This window comes from Nycticebus coucang, chromosome 12 (genome assembly GCF_027406575.1).
Source record: "Nycticebus coucang isolate mNycCou1 chromosome 12, mNycCou1.pri, whole genome shotgun sequence".
Taxonomy (NCBI): Eukaryota; Metazoa; Chordata; class Mammalia; order Primates; family Lorisidae; genus Nycticebus; species Nycticebus coucang.
Window position 1 is genome coordinate 101376969 of NC_069791.1, and position 27225 is coordinate 101404193.

The 27225-nt window shown below is 48.3% G+C and overlaps 2 protein-coding genes across 6 annotated transcripts in view; one reads left to right on the plus strand and one right to left on the minus strand.

Moving 5' to 3' along the window:
- Nucleotides 1-10818, plus strand: part of HMOX2 (heme oxygenase 2) — a 34080-nt gene extending 23262 nt beyond the window's left edge. For 2 of the 4 annotated variants that reach the window (XM_053556122.1, XM_053556124.1), the window contains exons 2-6: nt 6704-6830; nt 8294-8411; nt 8879-9370; nt 10326-10452; nt 10543-10818. In XM_053556122.1, coding sequence (XP_053412097.1) covers nt 6745-6830; nt 8294-8411; nt 8879-9370; nt 10326-10452; nt 10543-10670 — 951 coding nt within the window. In that variant the 5' untranslated portion in view covers nt 6704-6744 and the 3' untranslated portion in view covers nt 10671-10818. Of the gene's footprint in view, nt 1-6685; nt 6831-8293; nt 8412-8878; nt 9371-10325; nt 10453-10542 lie in introns of all 4 variants that reach the window. The other 2 variants (XM_053556125.1, XM_053556123.1) reach the window with 2 other exon arrangements.
- Nucleotides 10819-12352: 1534 nt separating this feature from the next.
- The window catches only part of CDIP1 (cell death inducing p53 target 1), a 42451-nt gene continuing 27578 nt past the window's right edge, over nt 12353-27225 (minus strand). The window contains exons 2-6 of one of the 2 annotated variants that reach the window (XM_053556136.1): nt 15904-15992; nt 14973-15077; nt 14662-14817; nt 13822-13978; nt 12353-13720 (exon numbers count right to left, since the gene is read on the minus strand). In XM_053556136.1, coding sequence (XP_053412111.1) covers nt 13609-13720; nt 13822-13978; nt 14662-14817; nt 14973-15057 — 510 coding nt within the window. In that variant the 5' untranslated portion in view covers nt 15058-15077; nt 15904-15992 and the 3' untranslated portion in view covers nt 12353-13608. Of the gene's footprint in view, nt 13721-13821; nt 14096-14661; nt 14818-14972; nt 15078-15903; nt 15993-27225 lie in introns of both variants that reach the window. The other variant, XM_053556135.1, reaches the window with a different exon arrangement.

Sequence of the window (27225 nt, forward strand, 5' to 3'; positions counted from 1 at the left end):
TGACGCCTTAGCCTCTTGAGCCACAGGCGCAGAGCCAATAGTGGGAACAAGGCATTCAGCAGGAAGAGAGCGTCATTGGAGTAGGGTAGAAAAGTCTCTGCACAACTGCCTATCTTCCCTGTGCACGTGGGATAACACTAATTTATGTCATGGGCATCACATGAGGTGCAGGAGCTGGTAATTGTTGAGTGTCACTATTCCTGTGAGTCAGAGGTTTGCAGAATTGTTCTCATTCCAGGGAGCAGGTCACCTTGTCATTCCTTCAGCAAGTTTCTCCCTTCCTTCAGTTGTATTTTCTCCAGAGGAAGGAAAAAGAAGTCTTTGTTGTTCTTTTAAGGATCCCCAGATGGGAAATGAATCATATAATGTAGTCCTTAGATTATATTTACACCTGGCAGCAGTACACTGCACCACTTGACCTGAAATTTATTGGACTTGAGTGTCCATGGAAGATTTAACATTTTGAATATGTCTGTTATTTCAGAAGCTTCAACCTGCAATCTACCAGTAGAGAAAGCTTTGACCTGAGTACCCGGGAACTGCTGGGCAAGTTTTAGGAACCTCTCTTGCTGGAAGTAACTATGATATGAACTTTGGTACTGCTTTTGTTAGATCACGTGTTAGAATGAAAATCAGTAGCTGATAGGTGAACGGCTAGAGCAGTGGTTCTCAACCTGTGGGTCATGACTGATAGGAACTGTATTAAAGGGCCATGGCATTAGGAAAGTTGAGAACCACTGGGCTAGAGTATTGCATATGGAGTAGTAGAGGTAGATTTTATAAACAGAGTCAAGTTTTTTGGAAATGGGAAAGAGAGAGGGTAGATTGACCTTTCTGGAATTTGTAATAGCAAAGTAGAGTGGGTCCAGGGACTTCCTGTTGACTAGTTAGTGCAGTGTGTGATCTGATGTGCTTAGTCTGATGTTTTCTGTTTTGTTTCCTTTTTCCTTTCCCTTTCTTTTTTTATTTTTTTGAGACAGAAAAAAAAATCACCCTGGGTAGAGTGTCGTGGCATCACAACTTACAGCAACCTCAAACTCTTGGGCTTAAGTGATTCTTTTGCCTCAGCCTCCCAAGTAGCTGGGACTACAGACACTTGCCACAACACCCAGCTATTTTTTGGTAGTAGTTGTCATTGTTGTTTGGTGGGTCCTGGCTGGATTCTAACCCGCCAGCTCCAGTGTATGTGGCTGGCACCTTAGCTGCTTGAGCTACAGGCACTGAGCCGTTCTTTCCCTTTCTTGTCTTTCCTACTTTTCTCCTTTTCTTTCCAAGAGAATTGAAATCATTTTATATAATAAAAAAGCAGCCAGGTTGCTAAAAAGTCCAGCAAATGCCAAGTATTTACAACTCTTCAAATTCCCTTCCTGTCATTGTATACTTTTGCACACAGTTGTAGTCAGTGTTTGGGGTCCTTTTTTATTTAATATTTATTTATTTATTTAGAGACAGTCTCACTTTATCGCCCTTGGTAGAATACAGTGGCATCACAGGTCACAGCAAACTCCAACTCCTGGGCTTAGGCGATTCTCTTGCCTCAGCCTCCCGAGTAGCTGGGACCACAGGCGCCCACCACAACGCCAGCTATTTTTTGTTGTTGTTGCAGTTTGGCAGAGGCCAGGTTTGAACCCGCCACCTTTGGTATATGGGGCCAGCACTCTACCCACTGAGCCACAGGCACCGCCCTCGGGTCCTTTTTGAAAAAAAAAGAAAAAGAAAAAGAAAAAAAGTTTAGACTTTTCCATGTGTGAACACAGCTTATTAACTTGTCCCAGCTGTGCCATGGTCCATTGTTTACTGTCATTTGAGCAGTCCTACCCTTTGTTGTTAGGCTGTGTGATTTGTTTTCTAATGTTATATAGTATGGCTATTTATTATTTTGGTGCACATTGCTATTAATATTTCTTGAAGTGTATTTCTCAGAGTGGAATCTTTCAGGATCTTGTTTTTGTCTTCTGGTGGTTTCTTTTTGTTTTTTGCAGGGCACCTTCTGTTGATATGGGAGGTTAAAGTCTAGAAAGCCTCTGCATTTGATTTGGCCCCCATTTTTCCAAGGATATCAGTAGTTAATGCAAAGAAAAAAGGATTCAAGCGTAGAGGTCAGCCAGACCTAAGCCAGTTTGGATATGTAGCTTTTCAGAGAGTGAGAAAAATTATTTATCAATTTTTGCAAGGTGGCCTCTGAGTGCCACACAGCATAGTCCTGAATCAGTGACTAGGCCACAGGGATGGACATAGACCTCCCCTGGCACTGGTCTGTGGATTGAGTGTGCTGAGCTTTCCTAGGAGCATTCATCCCCTCCACTCCAACCTTGTAAACATGGTTCATTCATCCTGTCTTGAGGGCTCAGTGTTCTTACTCTTTCCTTCATAGTAGAAGGTAAATTGGTAGAGTATTTTTGTTGTTGTTGAGACAGAGTCTCACTATGTTGTCCTTTGTAGAGGTAGAGGGCTATGGCATCACAGACTCTGGGCTTAAGCAATTCTCTTGCCTCAGCCACGCAAGTAGCTGGGACTACAGGTGCCCACCACAACACCCGGCTATTTTTTTTTTTTTGTTGTTGTTGTTATTTAGCAGCCCCGGTGCATGTGGCTGGTGCCCTAACCATTGACCTACCCGGTGCCCAGCCAATTAGAACATTTTTTGACTTTAGAAAACTGTTGAAGTATTAGATTTTTTTTTTTTGCTGGCTTTTTAAAATTGCATTTTTTCATGGTATTTATGAGTTTTTCCTTCCTTTCATTCCCCTCGTTTTATTTTTATTTTTTGCTTGGTTATGTTTTTACTCAGCAAATATTTATCCAGAATCTAGCATTTTCCAGGACCTGAAGGCTACAGCAGGGGAAAAGACAGCTATGGCAGAATTCAGCCTCCTGTGGGCTAGGAGGAGGGAGTTAGGGGCTGGCAGGCAGAAGTGAGGTTGACGAGGGTGTGCCTGAGGAGAGATGGCACAATTAAAGTGCTGCTAAGAAGAGGCCCAAATGGGTATCTGTAGAAGCAACTTTCCCTTCCCTTTCCTCTTTTTTTTTTTTTGTAGTGACAGTGTCATTTTATCACCCTCGGTAGAGTGCGGTGGTGTCACACAGCTTACAGCAACCTTTAACTCCTGGGCTTAGGCGATTCTCTTGCCTCAGCCTCCTGAATAGCTGGGACCACAGGCGCCCGCCACAACACCCTGCTATCTTTCTGTTGCAGGCCTGGGCTGGGTTTGAACCTGCCACCCTCGGTATATGGGGCTGGCGCCCTATACACTGAGCCACAGGCGCCGCCCCCCTTTTCTTTTTGTGGAAGGAGGGGGATCTGTTTTTTGAGAAAGCATCTCTCGGGTGGTGCCTGTGGCTCAAGGAGTAGGGCGCCGGTCCCATATGCCTGAGGTGGCGGGTTCAAACCCAGCCCCAGCCAAAAAAAAAAAAAAAAAAAAAACTCTGAGAAAGCATCTCTCTCTTTTGCCCAGGCTAGAGTACAGTGGCATCACCATAGCTCACTGTAACCTTAAACTCCTAGGCTCAAGGGATCCTCTTTTCTCAGCCTCCTGAGTAGCTGAGACTACAGGTGTGTGTTGCAACCCCTACAGCCCTGGTCCTGGTTGCTGCACAAAGGAACCAGGCGTGACACGGATTAGAAGTACAAGCTTGCGGGAGGCGGGCTAATCTTAAGTGCAGGGTAGCCCAGAGCCCCCTCTGCAATGGCTGTTTATTAAGGTTATACACAGTAAGTGTGGAGAATTAAGGTAATTACATACACAACAGATGTGGAGAGTTAAGGTAATTACATAGGAGGTCTGTGTAAGGACTGCCATGTGCTCTTTCCTCACGTGTTCTTTCCCCACAACCCCCAGGAAGTACCAAGCATCAATGTTTAACACATGCTTACTAGTGAGTGACAGGTCTTATCTCATTCCCGAACACTGAGTTCCTCACAAATCGTCTCTAGGCTTGCCAGGAGACTGTCCTGTTCTCAGCGTTTCCTTTTAATGTGATAAGAATCAGTAACTGTGCTTTGCAAGCATGGTGTCCATTCCTCTACAGGTGTGCACCACCATACTGGCTAATTTTTCTAGTTTTTGTCACATTGGGATCTTGCTGTGTTGCCCAGAGGGTGCTAGGCAACACCCTCTTCTCTGCTGCATGAGAACTGAGCTATTGGAGACCAACCAGTCTTGGCTGTCAGCATCCCCAAGGGTGTGGTGCATAGCTGTCCTTCCTAAAAGTCTATAAATCAAGGTCAGTGAGGACAAGCCATTAGAAAGCCGATGTGGGGCTTAATCTGCAGCTGGCAGAGTCTGCTTTGGCCCCTTGGTAACCAAGGATAAAGAGCTGGGCATATTATGCCATCTCTGTGGACCATCCCTTTCTGGCTTTGTTCTTAATTGTTCCTCCGATCTACAGGTCTTCCCGCTGCCCCACCTCAAAACCTGAAACACTGTTTTTGATGGTCCTTTCCCTGAAAGCCTTGCTGCCTGCTTTCACATTCTTCTGGACTATGCTATGTCCTGTACAGTTCATCAGGGTAACTGCAGAGGAGAGTATATCTGATTTGGAGTCAGGAAAAGGTTCCATTTTCTAAATATTCTACTATTTACTTTCTGAGCATTCTCAGCCATCACTGAGCCTTAGTCAAAATACAAGTACAATCGTTGTCTAACATTTATTAAGTGCTGACCATGTGGCAGGCATTGTGCTGTTATTTTACATCCTAAAATTAATCCTAATGTAAATGTTAAATATAAAGGTGAGAGACAATGTTCAGAATGACCTTGGTGAGTAAATCCTATCCCAAAAGGTTAACAAAGAAAAGGTGACATAGGTATCTAGAGGAAAACTCAAGAGGGATGTATGCCAGTATATTAACCTGTGGGAGAAAATAGTGGATGCTTTTTAAAAATTTCTCTTTAGCCTTTTGAGGACTGTTTCTTATACTTCTTTGTCCCTCTCCACACCTGTTTCTTGGAGAGCACATAGAAAATCCTCTGTAAGTAAATTATTTCTTTGCTTGGCCTAGTTTGGTCTGATTTGGTGTCAGTTGAAATTCTTTTTGAGTTACTTACTATGCTTTGGTTCATTTGGAAAGTTCCCTAAATGGACTGCTCCTTACACTGCCAGTGCAGAAGCCTCCAGGGATAGAGGATGAGTTCTTCATGTTATGGGACTAGATTTCCCTGGCTGATGAGGGCTCAACCCTTGCTGCAGGCAATGGGAATTGATTGACCAATAATTTCCTTCAGCCCAGCAGAGCTCTGAGTAGCCTCCAGACAGTCTGCTTGGTTGGTGATTCATACAAGCTGATGGAAACTTTTTGGGTGCCTTTCGAGCTGCTGACTCTTAACGGGGAGCTGTTTAATTAAATTCCAGCTGGTGCCTTGCCTGCACTGCTTTCTGTATTAGACCACCTGGCCTCTCAGAGGTAGGACTAGCTGGCCTTGAGGCATATGTCATGTAGAATCTGTGTGCTGCTCTCCAAGCTCAGAACTGCTGTGCTGCTTTGGGTTTTTTTTTTTTTTTTAAGCTTTAATTTCTTTAGTTTTTGGTAACTTTTAATTTTTTTTTTTTTTTTTTGTAGAGACAGAGTCTCACTGTACCGCCCTCAGGTAGAGTGCTGTGGCGTCACACAGCTCACAGCAACCTCTTAACTCTTGGGCTTACGCGATTCTCTTGCCTCAGCCTCCCGAGCAGCTGGGACTACAGGCGCCCGCCACAACGCCCGGCTATTTTCCTGTTGCAGTTTGGCCGGGGCTGGGTCTGAACCCGCCACCCTCGGCATATGGGGCCGGCGCCCTACTCACTGAGCCACAGGCGCCACCCGGTAACTTTTAATTTTGATTTAATTTTAAGCATACATAAAGTTGTAATAGTACAAGGAACTCTTGTACACCTTTTACCCAGATTCAGTGTTAGCATTTGTCTCATCTGCTTTCTTACTCATGAACAGCCCCCACCTGGGTGTATATGCACACGTACACTGGACCATTTGACAGTGGGTCACAGACAGTATGCCTCTTTACTTCTGAATACTTCATTGTGTACTCTTAGGAACGAGGACATAATCACATAGTTACTAAAAAATCAGCAAGTTAAGCCTATAGTCCCAGGTATTTGGGAGGCTTAGGCAAGAGAATTGTCCAAGAGCTGGAGATTGCTGTGAGCTATGACGCCAAGGCACTCTACCAAGGGTGATGAAGTGAGACTCTGTCTCAAAAAAAAAAGGGGGGGGGGAGTGGTGCGCCTAGCTCAGTGAGTAGGACGCTGGCCACCTACACTGAGGCTGGTGGGTTTGAGCCCAGTCTGGGCCTGCTAAACAATGACAACTGCAACCAAAAAATAGCTGGGCGCTGTGGCAGGCACCTGTAGTCCTAGCTACTCGGGAGGCTGAGGCAAGAGAATCGCTTAAGCTTAAGAGTTTGAGGTTGCTGTGAGCTATGACACCATGGCCGTCTACCGAGGGTGACATAGTGAGACTGCCTCAAACAAACAAACAAACAAAAAAAACCCAAACAGCAAGTTAAGTGTTGATACAGTGTCCCTAATCAAATTCTGTCCATATTCCAATATGGTCCCAGTAGTGGCAGAGCTTTATTTTTAGGGCAAACAATCCTGGGGTGCATGTGTGTCACATAGGTTACACCGGCTAAGAGGAGAGCGGAACCTGCATGTATGTGGGGGAACTGACTGTTATGAGTGTTACCAGCTTCTTGTGTGTCTACAGAACTAGAGGAGTGAAAGCAGCAAGTACCACACTAAACAACAATGTCAGCTGAAGTGGAGACCTCAGAGGCAGTAGAAGAGTCAGAGAAAAAGAACTCTCAGGCCTCAGAAAAGGAAAACCACACCAGGTGAGGAATGGGTGCTGGCTGCATTGAGCCAGTTTGGCCAGCTGGTTTCTTCTGCTGGTGGCTTCAGGAGCAGTCATAAGCCATGAGCTATGGACCCTGGCTGCCTATTTAGCACACCAGAGATTGCTGCTCAGCCCCTCTCTGCATTTATTCTATCCCCTTTATTCAAGGAGGCAAGGCAGGTGTTGCTGGGGATGCTGAGTGGTAAGATTTGATGGGAGTACCTTTTTCCCTCTTAAAACCTAAGTAAGTGTGTTTTTGATCTGGGCTAAGAAAGGGTAACCAGAGGTAAGGCTGGCTTCTCTTCAGTGTCTTCTACCTCTTAAAATGTGGGAATGACTCTAACTCTAGGGCCTGTTCACTCTAAGCCTCCAATTACTGGACCCTGTTCTGAATTATTCTTAGCCTCTCATTACAACCTTGACATTAGTAAAGTCTATGAAACAATTGCTGATAATAAACTGACTCTTTATATACATGTATGATAGGAGCAAGTCTTAAGAAGCTAGCAGAAGCTGGACCATGAGAGGGTCGAGTTTTTCTTGCTCTAGTAGATGTATCATGTGGCCATATCCCTGCCCAGGGCTACCACTTTAGGATCGTATGCTTTCTTTTCTTTTCAGGCTGGAGTACCATGGTACAATCATGGCTTACTGCAGCCTTCAATTCCTGGGTTCATATGATCCTCCCAGCTTAGCCTCCTGAGTAGCTGGCACTGTGGTACATGCCACTGCACCTAGCTAATTTTTCTATTTTTTTGAAGACATTAGGTCTCACTGTTTTCTAGGCTGGTCTCAAACTCCTGGCCTCAATGATCCTCCTGCCTTGGGCTCACAAAGTGCTAGGATTATAGGCATGAGCCACTGAGCTGGCCAGGATCACATTTTCAACCTTACCCATCCATCAGCACTTCATCCTATGTAATTTTGTTAAGCAGCACAAACCCAAGGTCCTGGCCCCAACCTCTCTGTTGTCTTCTTTCCTCTTCCTGGGCTTAGCCACATGCAGTACTGAAGAGGCTGTGGGTCCAAGGTGACCAGGACAGCCATGCTGATAGCCCTTTACAGAGGTGTGTGGATTACCTAAGGCAGGCTGTTCACTGGAGAAGCCAGCAAACAATGGTGGGATTAGAGATGTGTGTTTCTTTCGTCTTTGCAGAAGCAAAGTGTTGTACTGCAGCTAATTACCAGCAGACACACATGCTTTTGACATGGTGGCCATGGCCATACCTGTATCCCAAGTCCTAGGAGTAGATTGCCATGTTTATCCTGCATTCCCTGACAAGACCCCACCATTCATACTAAATGAAGTGTCTAAGTGGCCCTTGCCTCCAGTCCAGCATATGGTCACTCTGGGGTCTAGACTCACTCTTTTGTCCTATGGTCCTTTCTGGGGAGCCGAGAATGTATGATTCTCTTGGTCTCTCCCTCTCTTACACACACACATCCCTCCCGTCTCCACAGAATGGCTGACCTCTCCGAGCTCCTGAAGGAAGGGACCAAGGAAGCACATGATAAGGCAGAAAACACCCAGTTTGTCAAGGACTTCTTGAAAGGCAATATTAAGAAGGAGCTATTTAAGGTTTGTGCCCCTTGGTCATGGATGAGGTTGGGTTCCAAACTTTCACGTGGAGCTGGGGACTCATGAAAAAGGTGCCCCCAGAGCTGCTCCAAAGGTGGAGCCAGGCTTTTCTACACATTCCATTCTTTCTGGACATTAAGTTGTGGCTCTTTGGCTTAAATGGAGTAACAAACAGTGATGTAAAGGAAGCAAAAGTATTCCAAAGAATTCACCATGTTATTCCTTTAAACGTAAAGCTTCCTAGGTATGTGAAATAATTCACTATATAAAAATGGCATAGGCTTCTATTAATCTGAAATTAAAAAAAAAAAGATCCTAAGAAAGAAAAAAAAAGGCATAGGATTGGGTCTTTGGGGACTGGAGGGGGTGCTGCTTGAGCTTGTGTACTTGACCACTTAGGTGGGCTGGGGTGTTGCCAGCTGTGGCCTGCAGCCCTTTGCCACAGCCTCTTCCCATCACCTCTACAGCTGGCCACCACTGCACTTTACTTCACATATTCAGCCCTTGAGGAGGAAATGGACCGAAACAAAGACCACCCAGCCTTTGCTCCCTTGTACTTCCCCATGGAGCTGCACCGGAAAGAGGCGCTGACCAAGGACCTGGAATATTTCTTTGGTGAAAACTGGGAGGAGCGGGTGCAGTGCTCTGAGGCTGCCCAAAAGTATGTGGATCGGATCCACTACATAGGGCAGAATGAGCCGGAGCTGCTGGTGGCCCATGCGTACACCCGCTATATGGGGGACCTCTCGGGGGGCCAGGTGCTGAAGAAGGTAGCTCAGCGAGCACTGAAACTCCCCAGCACAGGGGAGGGGACCCAGTTCTACCTGTTTGAAAATGTGGACAATGCCCAGCAGTTCAAGCAGTTCTACCGAGCCAGGATGAACGCCCTGGACCTGAACCTGAAGACCAAAGAGAGAATCGTGGAGGAGGCCAACAAGGCCTTCCAGTACAACATACAGGTACTGCTGGGGGCTGGCCACAGGCCTGGCTGTGCCGGGTGCCTGGGCTGCAAAGTGAACCTTTAATGTTGGGAGCAAATCTAGAGCTGCCCAAGATGGTGTCCATGGTGTTAGGACAGATGGACTATAATGTGCCAGGAGAAAGGTGAAGGAACCAAACCGGCCACTACCAGAGAGCTTGGGCCCAGTGGATGGTTCCCAGCATGGAAGGCCTGGTCTGAAAGATGCTTGTGGGCAGAGTTTAGGGGAAGGGCGAGGGATCTGGGTGAATGGGACTGGATCCTCCCTCACCACAAGATGCTGGTCTTGAGGACTAGATAATTTCCTCCTTTTTAGCGATGATTACTCTGAGAAGTCCTGCTTGGTAAGTTCAAAGGGAACCAGTTTTACCAATGAGTAAGAAGACTGACAGGTTGTTTACAAGTCGCTTCTAAATAAGGCTGGGCCCCAGGTCAGCTCTTAGCTCCAGGCAAAGTGGCTGTGGGCAAGTGAAGTGCTAAGCTGAGGATAGACCTTGTCAGCTCTTCATTGAGACCTCTTAGGGCCATTCAGGATGGGGCTGCCCCACTGGGGCCTCATTCTCCCATAATCCTAGTTTTCTGTTGTTTCTTGCTAAAAAATAACTAGCAGCTAGAAATGGGGACATATCTGTGCTATCTCCTGTGTCCTGGTTGTTTCAGTGGCTTGAGCTACCTCAGAAAAAGCCAGGCATGGGGTACACGTCAGGTTAGTTCCAGTGGAGACCCACCACAGTTGGCAGCTTTGTTGGGGTGTCAGCAGCACAGGTGGGGCCACACGTCCCTGGAGTCTGCACTGGGGAAAAGTGCCTGGCAGTGCTACCATCTGCTGGGATGCTTGCTTTGCTAGCTGCACCTGCTCCAGCTGACAGGCGATTCTGCTCTGACTGCAGTGCACACATTCCAGGGATAGCTCATTTGATCCTCTGCTCCTACAGATATTCAATGAACTGGACCAGGCTGGCTCCACACTTGCCAGAAAGACCTTGGAGGATGGGCTCCCTGTGCATGATGGGAAAGGAGATGTGCGAAAGTGCCCCTACTACGTTGCCCAGCAAGGTAAAGGTAAGTCTATGTGTTCTGAGCTCCCCTCTTGGGGCAGGCAGGTCAGTGGCCCCCACTGATGCCATGCCCCCTGTGGGTGCTGCCATGCAGGTGCCCTGGAGGGTAGCAGCTGTCCCTTCCGAACAGCCATGGCTGTACTGAGGAAGCCCAGCCTCCAGTTCATTCTGGCCATTGGTGTGGCCCTGGCTGCTGGATTCTCAGCCTGGTACTACATGTGAAGGATCCATCACGCTGTGTCGACATCCTCTTCCCAAGTGACCACTGGCCCACCACCATCTCTTCCCCTGACTAAATTACCACCTCAGGTGACTTTTTTAAAATGCTGGGTTTGGGAAAACAGGCAACCAATAAAAGCCAGGCGCTAGAGCTTCTACATGACTGCGTCTTCTGTGTGAGCCAGATGCTGCAGTGGGCACAGGCTAGGAGCAGCTAGTGCAACATGGCAGGGCAGGCCTAGGCCTCTGGACCAACTCTGCCTTGGATGCTGTCTAAGCCCCATCCTTGTTCCCCCCTTCCTCCCTGTTTTGCCGAACTCGGGCAGCCATCTTCCCCTTTGGGTGAGTGGCCAGTAAAGCCCAGGCTGTGTCTGTGGCAGGTGGCCCTTGCCAGATGCTGCTGCTCAACTTCTCGGTCTTTCTAGGGGGTTGGGTGGGCAGAAACCAGGTGCTCCCCCTGTTTCAGAGTCCTGGAAGCTCACCCAGAGGCCCCAGAGGTCTGCTCACCTATAGCTTGTCTCCTCCTCTGACCTGTGTAAATGCTACCACACTCAATAAAGTGTACTCTGCAAGCTGCTTCCTTTCCTCCTCCTGGCATGGGGTGGGGCAGGTGACCTCATCAGAGAGGAAGAGAGCCTCTGAGAAGCAAGGGTGCCTTGTGTCTGCATGGGGAGTAGATGTCTTCTTGCTGTCATGTGCTCCCCAAGCACTGCTGGTCACCTCCCTGTACCCTCGTCCCCAGGGCAAAGTCACTCTTTTTCACAAAAGATCCTTAAAGCATACTTGGTCTTGTGATTTTCTAACCCAGAAATGCCCTGGAGGTTTCCTACTTAAAATTATATATATAATATAGTTAGGTCAGGCATGGTGGCTTATGCCTGTAATCCCAGCACTCTGGGAGGCTTAGGCAGGTGGATTTGCCTGAGCTCACAGGTTCAAGACCAGCCCTGATCAAGTCTCTAAAAACAGCCAGGTGTTGTGGTGGGTGCCTGTTGTCTCAGCTACTTAGGAGGCTAAGGCAAGAGAATCACTTGAACCCAAGAGTTTGAGGTTGCTATGAGCTGTGATGCCATGCTGGCATTCTATTGAGGGCAACAAAGTGAGACTCTGTCTCCAAAACATATATAATATACACACTTGTATTTAAATAATTCATTGTCTAAAATAGGAATGTGAACATACATATTAATAGGAATCCATTACTTACAAAAGTTTTGTAGTTTTATTCAAACAAGGGTTAAGAGTTAAGCAAACTTTTAAAAAACTGATGACACCTACCCCTTTTCTCAGTTAAGTTAGCAAGCTCAGAGGGGCCAACTCTAGCCTGGGGGCCCAGACTGCACGTTACCTTTCAGACTCAGCCTCTCTGGTATAAGGGAATGAGAGGGCCTGCTTACCGCTCAGGCTGCAGGGGCTTCAGCTTCCAGATCCCACAAGTGGATGCTGAGGCAGGGAGATAAATGGCTGAGATCAGTGGCAGAAAGGTTACCTTAATAGTCACTGCTAAGGCCAACTTGGCCTATATAGCTGAAATTCCCAGGGCTAGTCTACACCAGCATCATCCCTGGGCAGCTGGCAACTGTGTAAGTACCATGGAGTATCACGACCCTTAGGACACAGTGCCCTGTGGACCTGGAGCCCCACCCCTTCTCCCTCAGAAAAGACAGAAGCCAGGCAAGAGAGCAGAGGCCCAGGGTGGGAAGTAAAAGGACCAATTTAATGAGAAACTACAACAGACTGGGCCACGGTTCACAGTGACAGGAGGCCATGCAGTGGCAGTGCAAGACCAGGAATGGGACAGTGTGTGCAGGATAGAGCAGTCCAGGTGAGCAAGTTCACAAACAAACCATTCAGGAAGTAAAGACAGGTTTGGGCTCAGGCCCAGGGCAGGGCTGGTGTCCACCAGGGCACATCATACTGGTGGCTGCTCCTTCCTCCAGTCAGTCTCTATCCCGGCACAGCAGTGTGTCCTGAGGTGCGTCCTGTTGAGGCCCTGCAGCAGAAGGCAGCCTAGTGCTTACTGGGAAGAGGGTAACCAGGCAGCTGTGCAGATCCAGGCACACCCACAAGAGGGCCCTCCTCTGCCATCTCCTAGCCCAGCTGGGACACACCAGTCCAGGGGCAGAGCATGCAGGGAGGACGCAGTGCAGATGGAACACAGCAGGCTCATGGGCATTCCTTCGGGCCCCAGCAATGCAAGATTCACAGAGGTGTGGCCTGAAAAAGGGGTCTGCACTCTGACTCAAAGGTGGTAGGGGAGGGGTAAGGTCCTTCCTTCTTGGCTACTCCATATACCAGACAATTCTTGGGTAGCAGACAGGATGTTATAGGTCCTGGGTTTCTATACCTGAGGGTTCTGAGGGCCAGAGGTGGCAGTTATCATTTCTGACTGTTATGCCCCACCTCTGGCACCCCAGAGGCACAATGTACTCCAGAAACAAACCCAGACCTTATAACCCTGTCCAGCTTGGGCCCACATGACTCCAGAGAACTCCATACTTGGCCCAGCAAGTCAAAAATGACTGACTACAGGCACAGCCCAACTGCAGGCCCAAGCCTGGGACCTGCCAAAGCTCTGGCTGCTTTTGGTCCCAGGGAGAAATGTTTGGGACCAGACCTGTACCTTATACAGAAATAGAGGAAGGAGTCGGACCCCATGGGTTGGCCCCTTCCAGCTTACCTTCCTGATCACAAACACCAAGCAGCTGGCTCATGAGCTCAGCCCTGCCCCCACTGACCCTTGGTCTAAAATCCAACAGAACATTGGTTGGAAGAGTCAGATGCTCAGGGAAGGGAAGGTGAAGAGAACAAGACTTCCAGGGGATGGTGGCACAACTTCCAACCCCAAGTGGGAGCAGGGAAATGACCATTGAGTGCAGGGAGCAAAGCACAAGGGACCAGACTGACAGGCGGTGGGGGAGGGTCCCGAGTCCTGGCTCTGTTAGCACAGGCGCTTGTATGTGTAGATGTAGGCTTTGCAGCTGGGACATGTGTGTGTCACGTCCTTGAAGTCGTTGATGAGGCAGGGGATCAGGCAGCAGCCCAGGTCACACCTGAACCAGAGACAGAGACAGCTGTGAGGCTAGAAGGGAAGAGACAGAGGCACATCTGATTCTGGTGTAGCCCCTGTCTTGTGAGCTCCTACACGACCTACCCCATGAAGCAGCAGAAGAAACCCAGCACGAAGTTCATCAGGCCAATCTCGTAGGAGATCTTGGTGGTGATGGCCTGCTGGCAGTGGGGACACACTGTCTGCACAGGCGCGCCTTCGAAGATCTCTCCCTGCAGCACTGTCACTGTGGTGGCAGCCCCTGAAGGGACCAGGACAGTGGCTGTGTGGCCCCCAGGGCCAGGGTAGGGGCCTGGAGGGTAGGCCCCTGGTGGGTAGTAGCCCATTGGTGGGTGGGGGCCTGGAGGAGGGTAGAAACCTGGGGATAGCACAGATGAAAGAGGAACAAGGTCACAGATTTGCCACCTGCTCCAGGTGAGAGATGAGCACAAAGCCCAGGGTATCCAGGACACAGGGCAAGGCCTGAAACTTACCACCCTCCTAATGGGGCCAAAGAGGGCCAGTGGGAGGCCTCACAGCCAGGGCCCTGGTCCTCACCCCAGGGGAACAAGGCAGATATGGCAGAGCCAGGAATCTGGCCCAGTCCCTTTTGTTCCCTTGCATCTGGCACTCAGGGTCATGACCACAGGAGGAAAAGCCCTGCTACCCACTAGCCCCCTCCTGTGTATTAGGCTCCCTCCCAACCTGTGTCAGGTGTGTTGCGGGCTAGCCCTGACCCAGGCAGCCCAAGAGCAGTCCCTAGGAAGAGCTGTGCGGTGTCTCATCCTGTTTTGCTTTCCCACATCCATAGGCCCCCATCTATAGGCAGCCTGAGGTTGAGGCCAGGTCTAGTCTCGTGTGTTTGCAGCCTCTGCCTCACTGACCCACAACAGCCAGCTATAGTGATCAGCTACCCAATGTTCCCTCAGATCCCTCCCAACTCACCTGGAGGCATGTAGGCACCATCTGCACTCACATGCGGGGGGATGAAGCCTGGCTGGGGCACTGGGTGACCTGGTGGCTCATATGGCGGGGGGCCGATGTCTGTAGGGGGTAGCGGCATACCTGGTGGGGGCTGCATCACAGCTGGGGAGGTGCGGCCTGGACAGAGGGTGGGAAGATGCTTAGCTAGAGTTGGCACAACAGGCTAAACTGGAGGCCACCGTTATGAGATACAGACGGAGTCTAGGGGTGATTCATTGCTTAGAGGATCCCAACCACACCAAGGGCAGGAACCCTCAGGAGAGACCCCCTACCTGGGGTAGTCGGGGCTCCACTTTTCTCTTCCAGAAGGGGGGCTGTGGGGCCCCCGGGATAAGGAGGGGGTGGCTCATTCGACATCTCTGCTGTTTCTTCTGGACCTGGAAGGAAAACCCAGACATGTGCTAGGCTCCCAGCCATCCTGCTGCACACTTGAGCCCTGGGCAGTGGCAAAGGCCACTGTACAAGGCGTGTGACAATCCTTAGAGGTGCCTTGGGCTCAGCCCAAGCACACAGGGCCTCCTGTGGCTCCTCCCAGGAATCCCTGCCCTGGAGCTCAGGTGTCTGAGCTGGGGTCTTTTACTTCACTCTGCAGAATCTCCTGGCTGTGGGAGGAGTAGGACTGGTCTCCTCCAGGCCCTGGGAGCTCCCTCCCCAAGGCATAACCCAGCCCAGAGCCACTGTGGGAATCTGACCCAGGGATCCACACAGAGCAGTTTGGTACCTCACCCTCCCCTTGCCTTTTTTTTTTTTTTTTGAGACACAGCCTCAAACTGTGGCCCTGGATAGAGTGCTATGGCATCACAGCTCACAGCAACCTCCAACTCCTGGGCTTAAGTGATTCTCTTGCCTCAGCCTCCCAAGTAGCTGGGACTACAGGTACCCGCCACAACGTCCGGCTATTTTTTGGTTGTAGTTGTCGCTGTTTGGCAGGCCCAGGCCAGATTCAAACCCACCAGCTCAGGTGTATGTAGCTGGCACCTTAGCTGCTTGAGCTATAGGCACCAAGCTCTTTTTTTTTTGGCCAGGGCTGGCTTTGAACCTACCATCTCCGGTATATGGGGCTGGCACCCTACTCCTTTGAGCCACAGGTGCTGCCCCCCTTGCCTCTCTTTTAAGGGACACTGAGGTAGCCACAGAGGACACACTGAGTTGCCCTCTGCTGGAGGCTGCTGTGGTTGGGGAGGGTTCTGGGAGATTTCCTACCTCAAAGCCTGATGCTCAGAGGAGTGAGACAGGTGAGGCCCCTTCAGCTGCTGGCCTAGACAGCTGGGATAGGTGCTCCAGGGAGCTGTCTGAGGGAAAAGATAGGCAGCACCTCAGTCCCACCATTGATTTGCCCCCACACCATCCTCCTCCCCTCATTTCTGCCCTCTTATATCCCTTAAGAATGTCACACTGGAGGGCCACAGCTGGGTCTTCTGTACCCCCCCAATTTGCATCCCATGCATGGAGGAATACCAAAGGATGGCCTGCAGCCCTGACTAGTCCCCTCTGTTTTCTATGTCTGGGGGGTGGGAAGCACTTTCCTCCATTTCTTCCTCTCAACCAACTCCCTAGGCACCACTGCCAGGGCCCTGGGGAGAAGCCAGGAAGCCTTTCACTCTTAGCATCATAAAAAAACTAAACTTTACTAATACCAGCTACCTCTTCTTCACTGAAAGTAATAATCCTAGTTCACTGCCTCTTTTTCGTGAACTAGAAAATGAATCTCAACAGTACAACAGAGTATATAGTGAAAGAAGCACTCCTGGCAGAGTCCCTCTGGAACCTGGAGTTTGTATTTTTTTTTTTTTTTGTAGAGACAGAGTCTCATTTTATTGCTCTCAGTAGAGTGCTGTGGCAATCACACAGCTCACAGCAACCTCCAACTCCTGGGCTTAGGTGATTCTCTTGCCTCAGCCTCCCGAGTAGCTGGGACTACAGGCGCCCACCACAATGCCCAGCTATTTTTTTTGTTGCAGTTTGGCCGGGGCCTGGTTTGAACCTGCCACCCTTTGTATATGGGGCCGGCGCCCTACTCACTGAGCCACAGGCGCCACCCTGGAGTTTGTATTTTTAAATATTAAGTTTAACAACTTGGTGGTAGGGCCAGAGGGACCAGAGGGACCAAGTTGGGTTCAACTATAAAGTAATATGACAGTTTGAAAAACTAAAGGAAACAGATTAAAGAGCTAAAACTGTAAAACTCTAAGAAGAAGGCTTGGTGCCTGTGGCTCAAGCAGCTAAGGCGCCAGCCACATACAGCTGAGCTGGCAGGTTCAAATCCAGACCAGGCCCGCCAAACGACGACAGCTGCAACCAAAAATAGTCGGGCGTTGTAGGTTGCTGTGAGCTGTGATGCCTCAGCACTCTACCCAGGGTGAAAGCTTGAGGCTTTGTCTCAAAAAAAAAAAAAAAATTCTAAGAAAACATAGGCATCAATCTTCATGACCTTAGGTTAGGCAGTGGTTTCTTAGATATGACACCAAAACCACAAACAAAACAGAAAGAAAACATGAATTAGATATCATCAAAATTAAAAACATTTGTTATTTTAAAGGGCATCATTATACAATTCATGTGTCTGTAAGGGACTTTTATTTAGAATATATAAAGATGACTTACAATTCAGTAACAGAATAAATGACCCAATATTTTTTTCTTTTGAGGCAAGAGTTATACTCTGTTGCCCTGGGTAGAGTATCGTGGAGTCATAGCTCATAGCAACCTCAAACTCTCGGGCTCAAGCCACCCTCTTGCCTCAGCCTCCCAAATAGCTGGGGCTATAGGCATGCACCACAACGCCCAGCTTATTTTTCTATTTTTAGTAGAGACCAGGTCTCGCTCTTGCTCAGGCTATCGGCCTGCCTTGGCCTCCCAGAGTGGTAGGATTACAGGCACGAGTCACTGCTCTGGCCAACCCAATTTTTTTAATAAGTAAAAAGATTTGAATATATATTTCTTAAAAGATAAAGTCCAAAAAGCACATAAAAAACGCCGAACGTCTTTTCATAAGGCCACAATGAGATACTTTTTCACATCTACAAGGACGGCTAAAATAAAGATAATAGGTATTATGTAAAGAAATTGGAACTCAAACGCACTGCTAAAGGGCTGTGAAAAACAGCCCAGCAGTTCCTCAAAAGGTTACCTAGAGTTGCCAGATGACCCAGCAATCCCATCCCTAGGTATCTACCCAAGGGAGGTGAAAACCTACACCCAAAAACTTTTACACCAGCGGTCATAGTAACACTATTAACAATAGCCAAAAAGTAGAAATAACCCTCATGTCCAAAAAGTGAATGGATAAACAAATTGTGGTCTATCCAAACAATGGCATCGTACTTAGCCATAAAAAGGAACAACACACAGACAGGCTTCTCTCTTTGGCCTCCCAGAGTGCTAGGATAACAGGCATAAGTCATCTTGTCTAGTCATGGAATTGTGCACTTTATTATTTTATTTCAAGGAATTGTATACTTCATTTTTTTTGAGACAGTCTCACTTTGTCACTCTCAGTAGAGTGCTGTAACATCACAGCATAGCTCACAGCAACCTCCAACTACTAGGCTTAAGCGATTCTCTTGCCTCAGCTTCCCAAGTAGCTGGGACTACACGATGCCTGGCTATTTTTTGTTGCAGTTGTTGTTTAGCAGGCCATGGTCAGGTTTGAACCCACCAGCTTTGGTGTATGTGGCTGGCACTCTAACCACTCAGCTATGGGCGCTGAGTCAAATTGTACAATTTAAATGGGTCAATTGTATGGCATATAAATTATGTCAATAAAACTTATTTAAAAAAATATATTGATGGCCAGATGCAATGGCTCACCCCTGTAACCCTAGCACTCTGGGAGGCCGAGGCAGGAAGATCACTTGAGCTCAGGAGTTCGAGACCAGCCAGGACAAAGCAAGACTGTCTCTACTAAAAATAGAAAAATTAGGTAGGCATTGTGGTGGGCGCCTGTAGTCCCAGCTACTCAGGAGGCTGAGGCAAGAGGATGCCTTGAGATTGTTGGATCCAAGGGTATATAACATCTTATGGGTTTTTAAAAGGATGCCAATTTATAGTGCCAGCATTGGGTACCTCCTGTTGTCACTAATTGGTAATGTTAAAATATCACTTGGTTACTTTCATATGCATTTTTTCTTACCACTAGGAGGCAGAACATCTTCCCAAGTGTTTATTCATAGATTATACACCTGCTCTTCTGAGTTGTATGCTTTGAGACATGGAGAGCAAGAAAAGAAGGGATAGGGCCCTTAAGTGTGAGACAATGGCATGACTCTCCCACTCTCCTGCCCCCAGGGTGAATTCTGACAGCACAGGCTTAAGATAGGCAGCAGCAATGCCTCTCAGAGCTGGCCCCAGGGGCCCTTGCCCAGGCTACTGCCAGCCTACCAGGTCCCCTCCTATGTGGGAGAAAAAGGCACCTCCTCAAAGGAATTTCTTTGCTTGTGTCTGTGGAAAATTCTCCAATATGCTTGGCTAGTACAGGCTCCAGCACTTGCCACAAACTCCCAGAATAAACTATCTGGGTGGCTCTGGATGACAGCACTGTCCACCAAGCAGGCCAATGCCATGGTCTGTGATGATGCTGTTCACCAGGGAACTGGCTAGGCCCTGGGACACTCTGAGATGAACAAGACAAGGCCCTGACCACAGCACTTGGTGAGAGTGGGTTATCCGGGACCCTCCGCTTGCAGGGCGCATGCAATGCGCGCGCGCGCACACACACACACACACACACACCCCCCATCTCTGGGGATGAAGGCATTGCCTTCCTTTGGCCTATTTTTTCATCAAAATCACTAGATCTAATTCTACAGACCCCTAAGTACAAAAGTCCTATTTCTGGAAACCTCACATGCATATAGCCATGCCCACAGTGATGGTACAAGCGCACGGGCAAAGCCCTCCCTCAGTGTCCACCTTGGGCGGCATCTGGGCCCAGGGATGACATTACGTCAAGCCACAGGGCAGGCATGGTTTCCACTCTGGCTTGCCCCACACAAAACCCTTCATTCCCCCTTACCCCTGACCTTGGCTGTGGGTCCCTGTTTCCCACCCATGGTGCTTACCATTTCACCTCACCCCTCCACATTCACACTCCTCCTGCCACCTTCCCAAACTGTGGCAGAGACTGTGGGGCAGACTATTCCTGAGCAAGGAGAGCAGTATCTGGAAAACAGCTTGGGAAGACTGCCCCAGTTCAAACAGCACTGTCCAATATGAAATCAAATATGCAGTCCCACAAAACTATGTGGCATAAGGTATGATAAAAGCCAAAACAGAATAATCTTTAAAATCACACGATCAAAAGCAAAACAGTTTACAGGAAAAAAAAAGAACACTGCTCAAAGTTACAAAATCCAAATGTCAGATCTGAATGTGCAGCCCAGCAACTTTGCTGCTAGGAGGGTGCTAGTTACCAGAAGCTGAGGAAGGAGTCAAGAGAGCTGGCCTCTGGCCCACTGTTTGGGCCCAGCTCCCAAGGGGGCCGGTGTAGGGCAGCTAAAGGGTCTGGGGAGACTAGCAAGTTCATTTTCCACCTTGGAAATCCAAGACAGGCTTCTCAGGCCTCTAAGCTGAGAAAGCCTCTTAGGCTTCCCTGTTTAGATCTTATATCTATGAATTAAAAAAAAAAAAAAAGCTAATTGTTTGAAAACCTTTACAAGTTTATCAGGAACTGAACAGAACAGTAAGTAGCTCTTCTGGGGACCAGAAGACATCCCTCCATACTCTCTGGATTTTGTGGCATATGAAGGTGTGTATAAAGAAAACAAACTGCTCTGGGAGGCGGAGGCAGATGGACTGCCTGAGCTCATGAGTTCGAGACCAACCTGAGCCAAAGCAAGATCTCATCTCTAAAAATAGCCAGGCTTTGTGGTGGGCAACTGTGGTCACAGCTACTTGGGAGGCTGAGGCAAGAGAATTGCTTAAGCCCAAGTGTTCGAGGTTGCTGTGACACCATGGTACTCTATCAAGGGTGACAAAGTGAGACTCTGTCTCAAAAAAACAAACAAACCCCTGTTTTTCCTCTGCTCTCACATCATGACGACACAGAAAACTCTTGTAAAAAGTGTGTAAGGCTTTCCTCCATTAAGCCATCAATTCTGCAGTGGACACCAGCTGGCTATCCTCCAACTCTATTCCAAGACTACCCACCTGGAGGTAGCAGACGACTCTACAGGGTGAGGGCTTAGTCCCACAAGAATGCCCCTCACTTCTGATGCCAAATGAAGGCCCGAGGTTTTACCTGTGCTTCTGACTGGCCAGTTATAAACAGGGGTTCTGAGGCCCCCTCCTTGTTTGATTGCTAGAGCGGCTCATAGAACTCAGGGAAACACATTTAACGGGGTGTTAAAAGGACACCACACACACACAAAAAAAGACACCACAAAGGATATGGTGGAAGAGATGTGTGAGATGAGGTTTGGGGGAGGGACATGGAGCTTCCATGCCACCCTGTTCCTCCTACACACCCCCTCCAAACCTCTACATATTCTGCTGTTTGGAAGCTTCCTGAACCCAGTAACCTTGGGCCATTTTACAGAGACTCCATTGGATAGGCATGATTGACAACTATGTAGAAATGTGATTGGACAAAGAATATGGTTTAATACAAACTAGTGGAAACCCAGCAAGGCCTGTCCAGGTCCTTCTTGACCTCTCTGTGTAGCATCCCTTCCTCCAGGGTACAGGGCAGCACTCCTTCTGAAAAGGGGGTCTTATGATCCACAAATGAGGTAGGTCAGAGGCCAGATGCATATGGGTCACCCTTATAATCCTAGCACTTTGGTAGACTGAGGCTGGAGGATTGCTTGTGAGCTGTGACTACACCCCGGTCCTCATGCCAGGGCAACAAAGCCAGACCCTGTCTCACAAAAACAACCAGAAAACTCCTACAAAAAACAACAGATCAGAGAATTTCTTTACGGCCAACTCCAAAACAGACAAGGGAAGGTTGGAGTGTATTTTGAGTTTTTATGGCCTGCCTTAAAGAGAAGTAACAAGGGCTATGGAATTGTGAATCAGGAACGTAAACGTGTATATGTTTCATAATATCATAAGGTATTAATCAATAAAAATACAGATTATTACATGACAGTGCTAGAGATCCAAGCTGACCCACTCAGCCACTGGCCAGCCTACATAGTGCTGACCCTCCTGTACACAGGTGTGTGAGTGTGCAGAGACAGGTTAGGGGCACTCTACCACTCGGGCTCTCCTTGCATCCTAACCACCCCCAAACCTGTGGAGAGCAGTGGTCTCAGTGAGTTGCAGCCCATGAAATGAGGAAACTCTTCAGTGACATCCTCGTGCAAGGTATGACCCACAGGCACACTCATGAAGGCCCTAGGACAAGACTGTTCTGGAGGCAGCCTGTGAAGGGTGGGTATTCTAGGAACGTGTTTCTCTTTCAAGCCTCAAAGGATTTCAGAATTCTGACAGTATTATAAGCACCAAGATAAGTAAAAATCATGCATGTCAGCCAGGTGTGGTGGATCGCCTGAGCTCACAGGTTCTAGACTAGCCTCAGCAAGAGTGACCTTGCCTGTAAAACTAACTGGACATTGTGGCCAATGCCTGTAGTCCCAGTTACTCAAGAGGCTGAGGCAAGGGAATTGCTTCAGCCCAGGAGTCTGGGGTTGCTGTGAGCTCTGACACCACAGCACTCTACCGAGGGTGACAAAGTGAGACTCTTGTCTCAAAAAAAAAAAAGCATGTCCTCAGGTGACATTCCCAGGGACTTGCTCTGGAGCACCCTATGCTGAACACTGTACAAGCATTAACTCAGGGGAGACAGGCTTTTAGTGTACCTCCATTCCACACACAAAGGAAACCAGGCATGTCACCTGCCCAGAGCTGCTTCTGGTTACATTCCAGCTTTCGCCTGGAAATTAGATTTCGCCTTCTGGTTACATTCCAGCTTTCACACATAGCCCTGGATAAAGCCATGAGCCCACCACCTTAGCCTAATAGCTCCTACTCTGGAAAGCCACTGCCCTTGAGTGACAGAGATGCTTTCCAGAAGTTAGAAGACTGAGGCTGGAACTAAGACATATCCCGTGTACAGGGGGGTCCTGAGTTATCAGGTTTCACCCTTGTAAAGGGGCCTTGCAAATCCAGCTGACAAAAGAGTGCCATGACCCCTTGTTAGCATTTTCAGGCTGAGGCCTGGCCTTTGCCAGGGCAGGGAAGGTAGGGAAAGCAGCTAATGAGTTAGAAGGCTCAGGACTCCGAGGAGGGAGTCAGGTCTGTGGCCCAAGCACTGGGGGACCCAATGCATAGTTTGGTGAGCCTACAGCTTTCCCACACTGCTTGCCTTATCTTGGGGCATCAAGGAAACCCTTAGTATGGGGGGTGGGTGGCAAAGAATGGGAGAATGATATATGTCCAGGAAAGGGAGGTCTTAAGTGATCTTTGGGACCCCTACAGAGAACAGCAAAGATAGCAGACTCGCACATGGCCAGCGGGCAGAACCAGGTCACCTGAGGCCCAGTATAGTCCTGCAACTACCACTAACACGCTCTAGGATCCATTGCACTTTTTTGCACAAGAAGAAATTATTCCAGTAGACTGAAAAGAGATGAAGCACTTTCTCCACATCTGTACGGAACCACTGCCTGCTCACATCCCTCTGCAATTTCATCTCACCTTCCCAAGAGGAGAAGGCAGGCAGGGCTGGGGGCTTTGTAGGGGCAAGACACTTCTCTCAGCCCCCTACCAGAGGGCCAGGCACTCTTCTGCCAAAACCATCCCACAACCCACTCTCCAGCGTCCCTCCTAGCCCCGCTCAACTGCTAAATCCCATCTGCTGTACAGGCTGTATAAGCAGCCAGTGTGGAGAGTCTGAGCTGCCTACAGTGGCTCATTGCAAATCCCATCCGAACTTCTCCTCTGCACCCAGCACTAGAGGCCAGGCCTTGGTCCCCACTCCCCTTCACACAGTTCTGCCAGGGTGCTCACACTGTGGCTCTGCTCAGCCCTGCACAGCCTCACACCAGGGCACGCATGGCCTCTAAGAGACAGAAAGGGTCTTGCTTCTCTTTCCCCTTCAGAGGACCTGGGAGGGGCCTGGTGAGGGTTTTCCCAGGAGTAAGAATGGAAATGACATTTTGAGATGCCTACAGGAGGGGGCTGTCTACCGTAGGATGAGTTAGGTCACAGTTGATGGCTGCACAACTTTGTGAACATATTGAAAAACACTATATTCTTTAAAAGTGTGGACTGTGTGGAATGTGAATTGTGTATCAAAAGGGAAACCAAACCTACCCAGATATTTCTTTTCAAGTACACAGACATAAATATGGAGATGAGGAAGAAAACAGTTCAGACTGAGGCTGCCTCTGGGACTGGAGCTTGGTAGCAATGGTCAAAAAAGGTGACACTTGTTTTCACTATAGTCTTTTTTTTTACATTTGTGTATTATTTGCATAATTAAAAATGCAATTCTGAAAAGAATACAATTCTAGAATGGGTCAGTGATGGCAGATTTGACTCTGGTCACAGGAGAGAAGAGAAGGGGTCCCAGTATCCTGATGTGCTGAGCCCAGCTGCTCTCAGGCTTCCCGGCCAGGAGTTTCAAGCATAAGACCTCAGGGCCTGGGAAGTGCCTGTGGGTCTTCTCTGCTCCCATCTATTCACTGTTCACTGCTGAGAACACTGACTGATCCAAGGCTAAAGCTGGGCCAGCAGGCAGCAGCCGAAGGCAACCCAGGCAGTATTCTGGAGAGAAATGGGTGGCCAAGGCCAGCCTGCTTGCCTCTTTCAGGGCCCCTTGGAGGGTGACATCAGGACACACACCTCCTGGCTACCACCACTGCTGCAGGGTGTGAAGGCAAACTTGATTTCTCCAGTCAAAACTGTCCTACACATTGCAACTGGGATGCCCTGTGTCCCTGGTCTTTTCTGCCCCACTGAGAGTCACTGTCAGGATACATGCCAACAAGTCCTGGGAAGAAGACCCAGCACTGAGATGTGGGGGGCACTCTGAAGCATCCAGTCTGGTTGGCTCTATGCACAGTGGGCTCTCCTGGAGGACCGAGACACACATGGGGGCATGAGGCAGAGGGAACAGAAGAGGACAGGGCCCACAGGGACTTTCTAATATTGTTTTTTTTTTTTTTAACTTTTTTTATTGTTGCAGTTTGGCCAGGGCTGGGTTCGAACTCACCTACCCTCAGTATATGGGGCCAGCACACTACTCACTGAGCCACAGGCACTACCCATCTAATACTGTTTTTTAATTTTTGAGACAAGAGACTCAAGCTGTTGCCCTGGGCAGTGCACCATGGCCTCATAGCTCACAGGAACCTCCAACTATTGGCTCAAGCAATCCTCTTGCCTCAGTTTTTCTGTTTTTAGTAGACGGGGTCTTGCTTTAGCTCAGGCTAGTCTCGAACTTGTGACCTCAAGCATTCCATCTTCCTTGGCCTCCCAGTGTGCCAGGATTACAGAGTGAGCCACTGCACCCAGCCAAGGGGCTTTCAAATGTTGCAGTATCCCCAGGATCTGCTACGGCAGCAGTTCTTAAAACTTTTTGGTACCCTTTTGTTCTTGATTACTGAGAACCTTGAGTACAATTCCATTTTGTGGGTTATGTCTACCAACACCATTAAAAATAAAAAAATGAGGAAATTTCAAAATTCATTTTTAAAAATAAACTTGTTACTTTTTTTTTTTCTTTTTAAGAGACAGAGTCTCACTTTATCGCCCTCGGTAGATTGCTGTGGCATCACAGCTCACAGCAACCTCCAACTCCTGGGCTTAGGTGATTCTCTTGCCTCAGCCTCCTGAGTAGCTGGGACTACAGGTACCCACCACAACTGGGTATTTTTTGTTGCAGTTTGGCCGGGACTGGGTTTGAACCTGACACCCTCTGTGCCCTACCCACTGAGCCACAGGCACCACCCAAACTTGTTACATGTTAACATCAATTGTGTAAAATATCTACTTTTTTTTTTTTTACTTGAGATAGAGTCTCACTTGGTCACCCTTGGTAGAGTGCCATGGCGTCTTAGCTCACAGCAACCTCAAACTCTTGGGCTCAAGCAATTCTCTTGCCTCAGCCTCCTGTGTAACAGGGATTATAGGCACCTGCCAGAACGCCTGGCTATTTTTAGAGATGTGGTGTTGCTCTTGCTCAGGCTGGTCTCCTGAGCGCAGGCAATCCACCTGCCTCAGCCTCCCAGAGTGCTAGGATTACAGGCATGAGCCACTGTGCCCAGCCTTCTATTTTTTAAAATATGATTTTCTTACTCTTTTTTTTTTTTTTTTTTCCATAGAAACGGGGTCTTATTCTTGCTCAGGCTGGTCTTGAACTTTCCTGCCCTGGCCTCCCAGAGTGCTAGGATTATAGGTATGAGCCAGCGCACCTGGATGACAAGTGGAATTTTCTTTCTTTTTTGTTTTGTTGACAGAGTCTCATTGTCACCCTGGGTTGAGTGCCATGGTTCACAGCAACCTCAAACTCTTGGGCTCAAGTGATCCTCTTGCCTCAGTCTCCTAAGTACTGTTTTCCCGAAAATAAGACATCCTCCAAAAATAAGACCTACTTACAGGAAAGATAAGACGTCCTCTGAAAATAAGACCTAGCGCATCTTTGGGGGCACACCTTAAAATAAGACACTGTCTTATTTTCGGGGAAACAGGGTAGTTTTTCTAATTTTAGTAGAGATGGGGTTTTGTTCTTGCTCAGGCTTGTCTCAAACTCCTGAGCTCGAGTGATCCACCCACCTTGGCCTCCCAGAGGGCTAGGATTACAGGTGTGAACCACCATGCCTGGCTGACAAATGGTACTTTCTCAAAGGCTAGATGCAATATGGAATCCCAGTTCTTTTTTTTTTTTGTGGTTTTTGGCCGGGCTGGGTTTGAACCCGCCACCTCCGGCATATGGGACCAACGCCCTACTCCTTGAGCCACAGGCGCCGCCCAGAATCCCAGTTCTTAACAATGATCATTTCCCTAATCCGTCACGTTAAAACTCACTGGTCTATCTTGCATTTAGAATGGATCTTTTATATATGCATGATTTCTTAATATCACTCAGGGGTCACCTGCAAAATACTGATTAGCTGTTACATACCTCTACCAACGTTGACACATCTTATTATAAAATATATATTTAAAAAATCACATTGTTGGTATTGCCACCAATAATCATCAGAAAAGTCTTTAAATACCATAAAACTGTCAAATACACAGTGGCAAACACAAGTTTCCAAAAATTCTCACTAAAATTCATTTGAAAGCTTGAATTTTATCCCTGGCAACAAATCAGTAACAAATTTATCACTGGCAACATACACAAAAACAAAAAGGTCAGTTTATGTGACTTATGCAGCCTTATGCAGGCTCACTCTTTTCATTTTTAAGAAAACTGTATGCTAAATACCATAACCATAGTTTGCATCAGTTGTTTGTTATTTTTAGAGACAGTCTTGTTCTGTCACCCAAGCTGGAGTGCCCCCTGCAGCCTTAAACTTCCTAGTTCAAATGATCCTCCCACCTCAGCCTCCTAAGCAGCTTTAAAAGAACCAT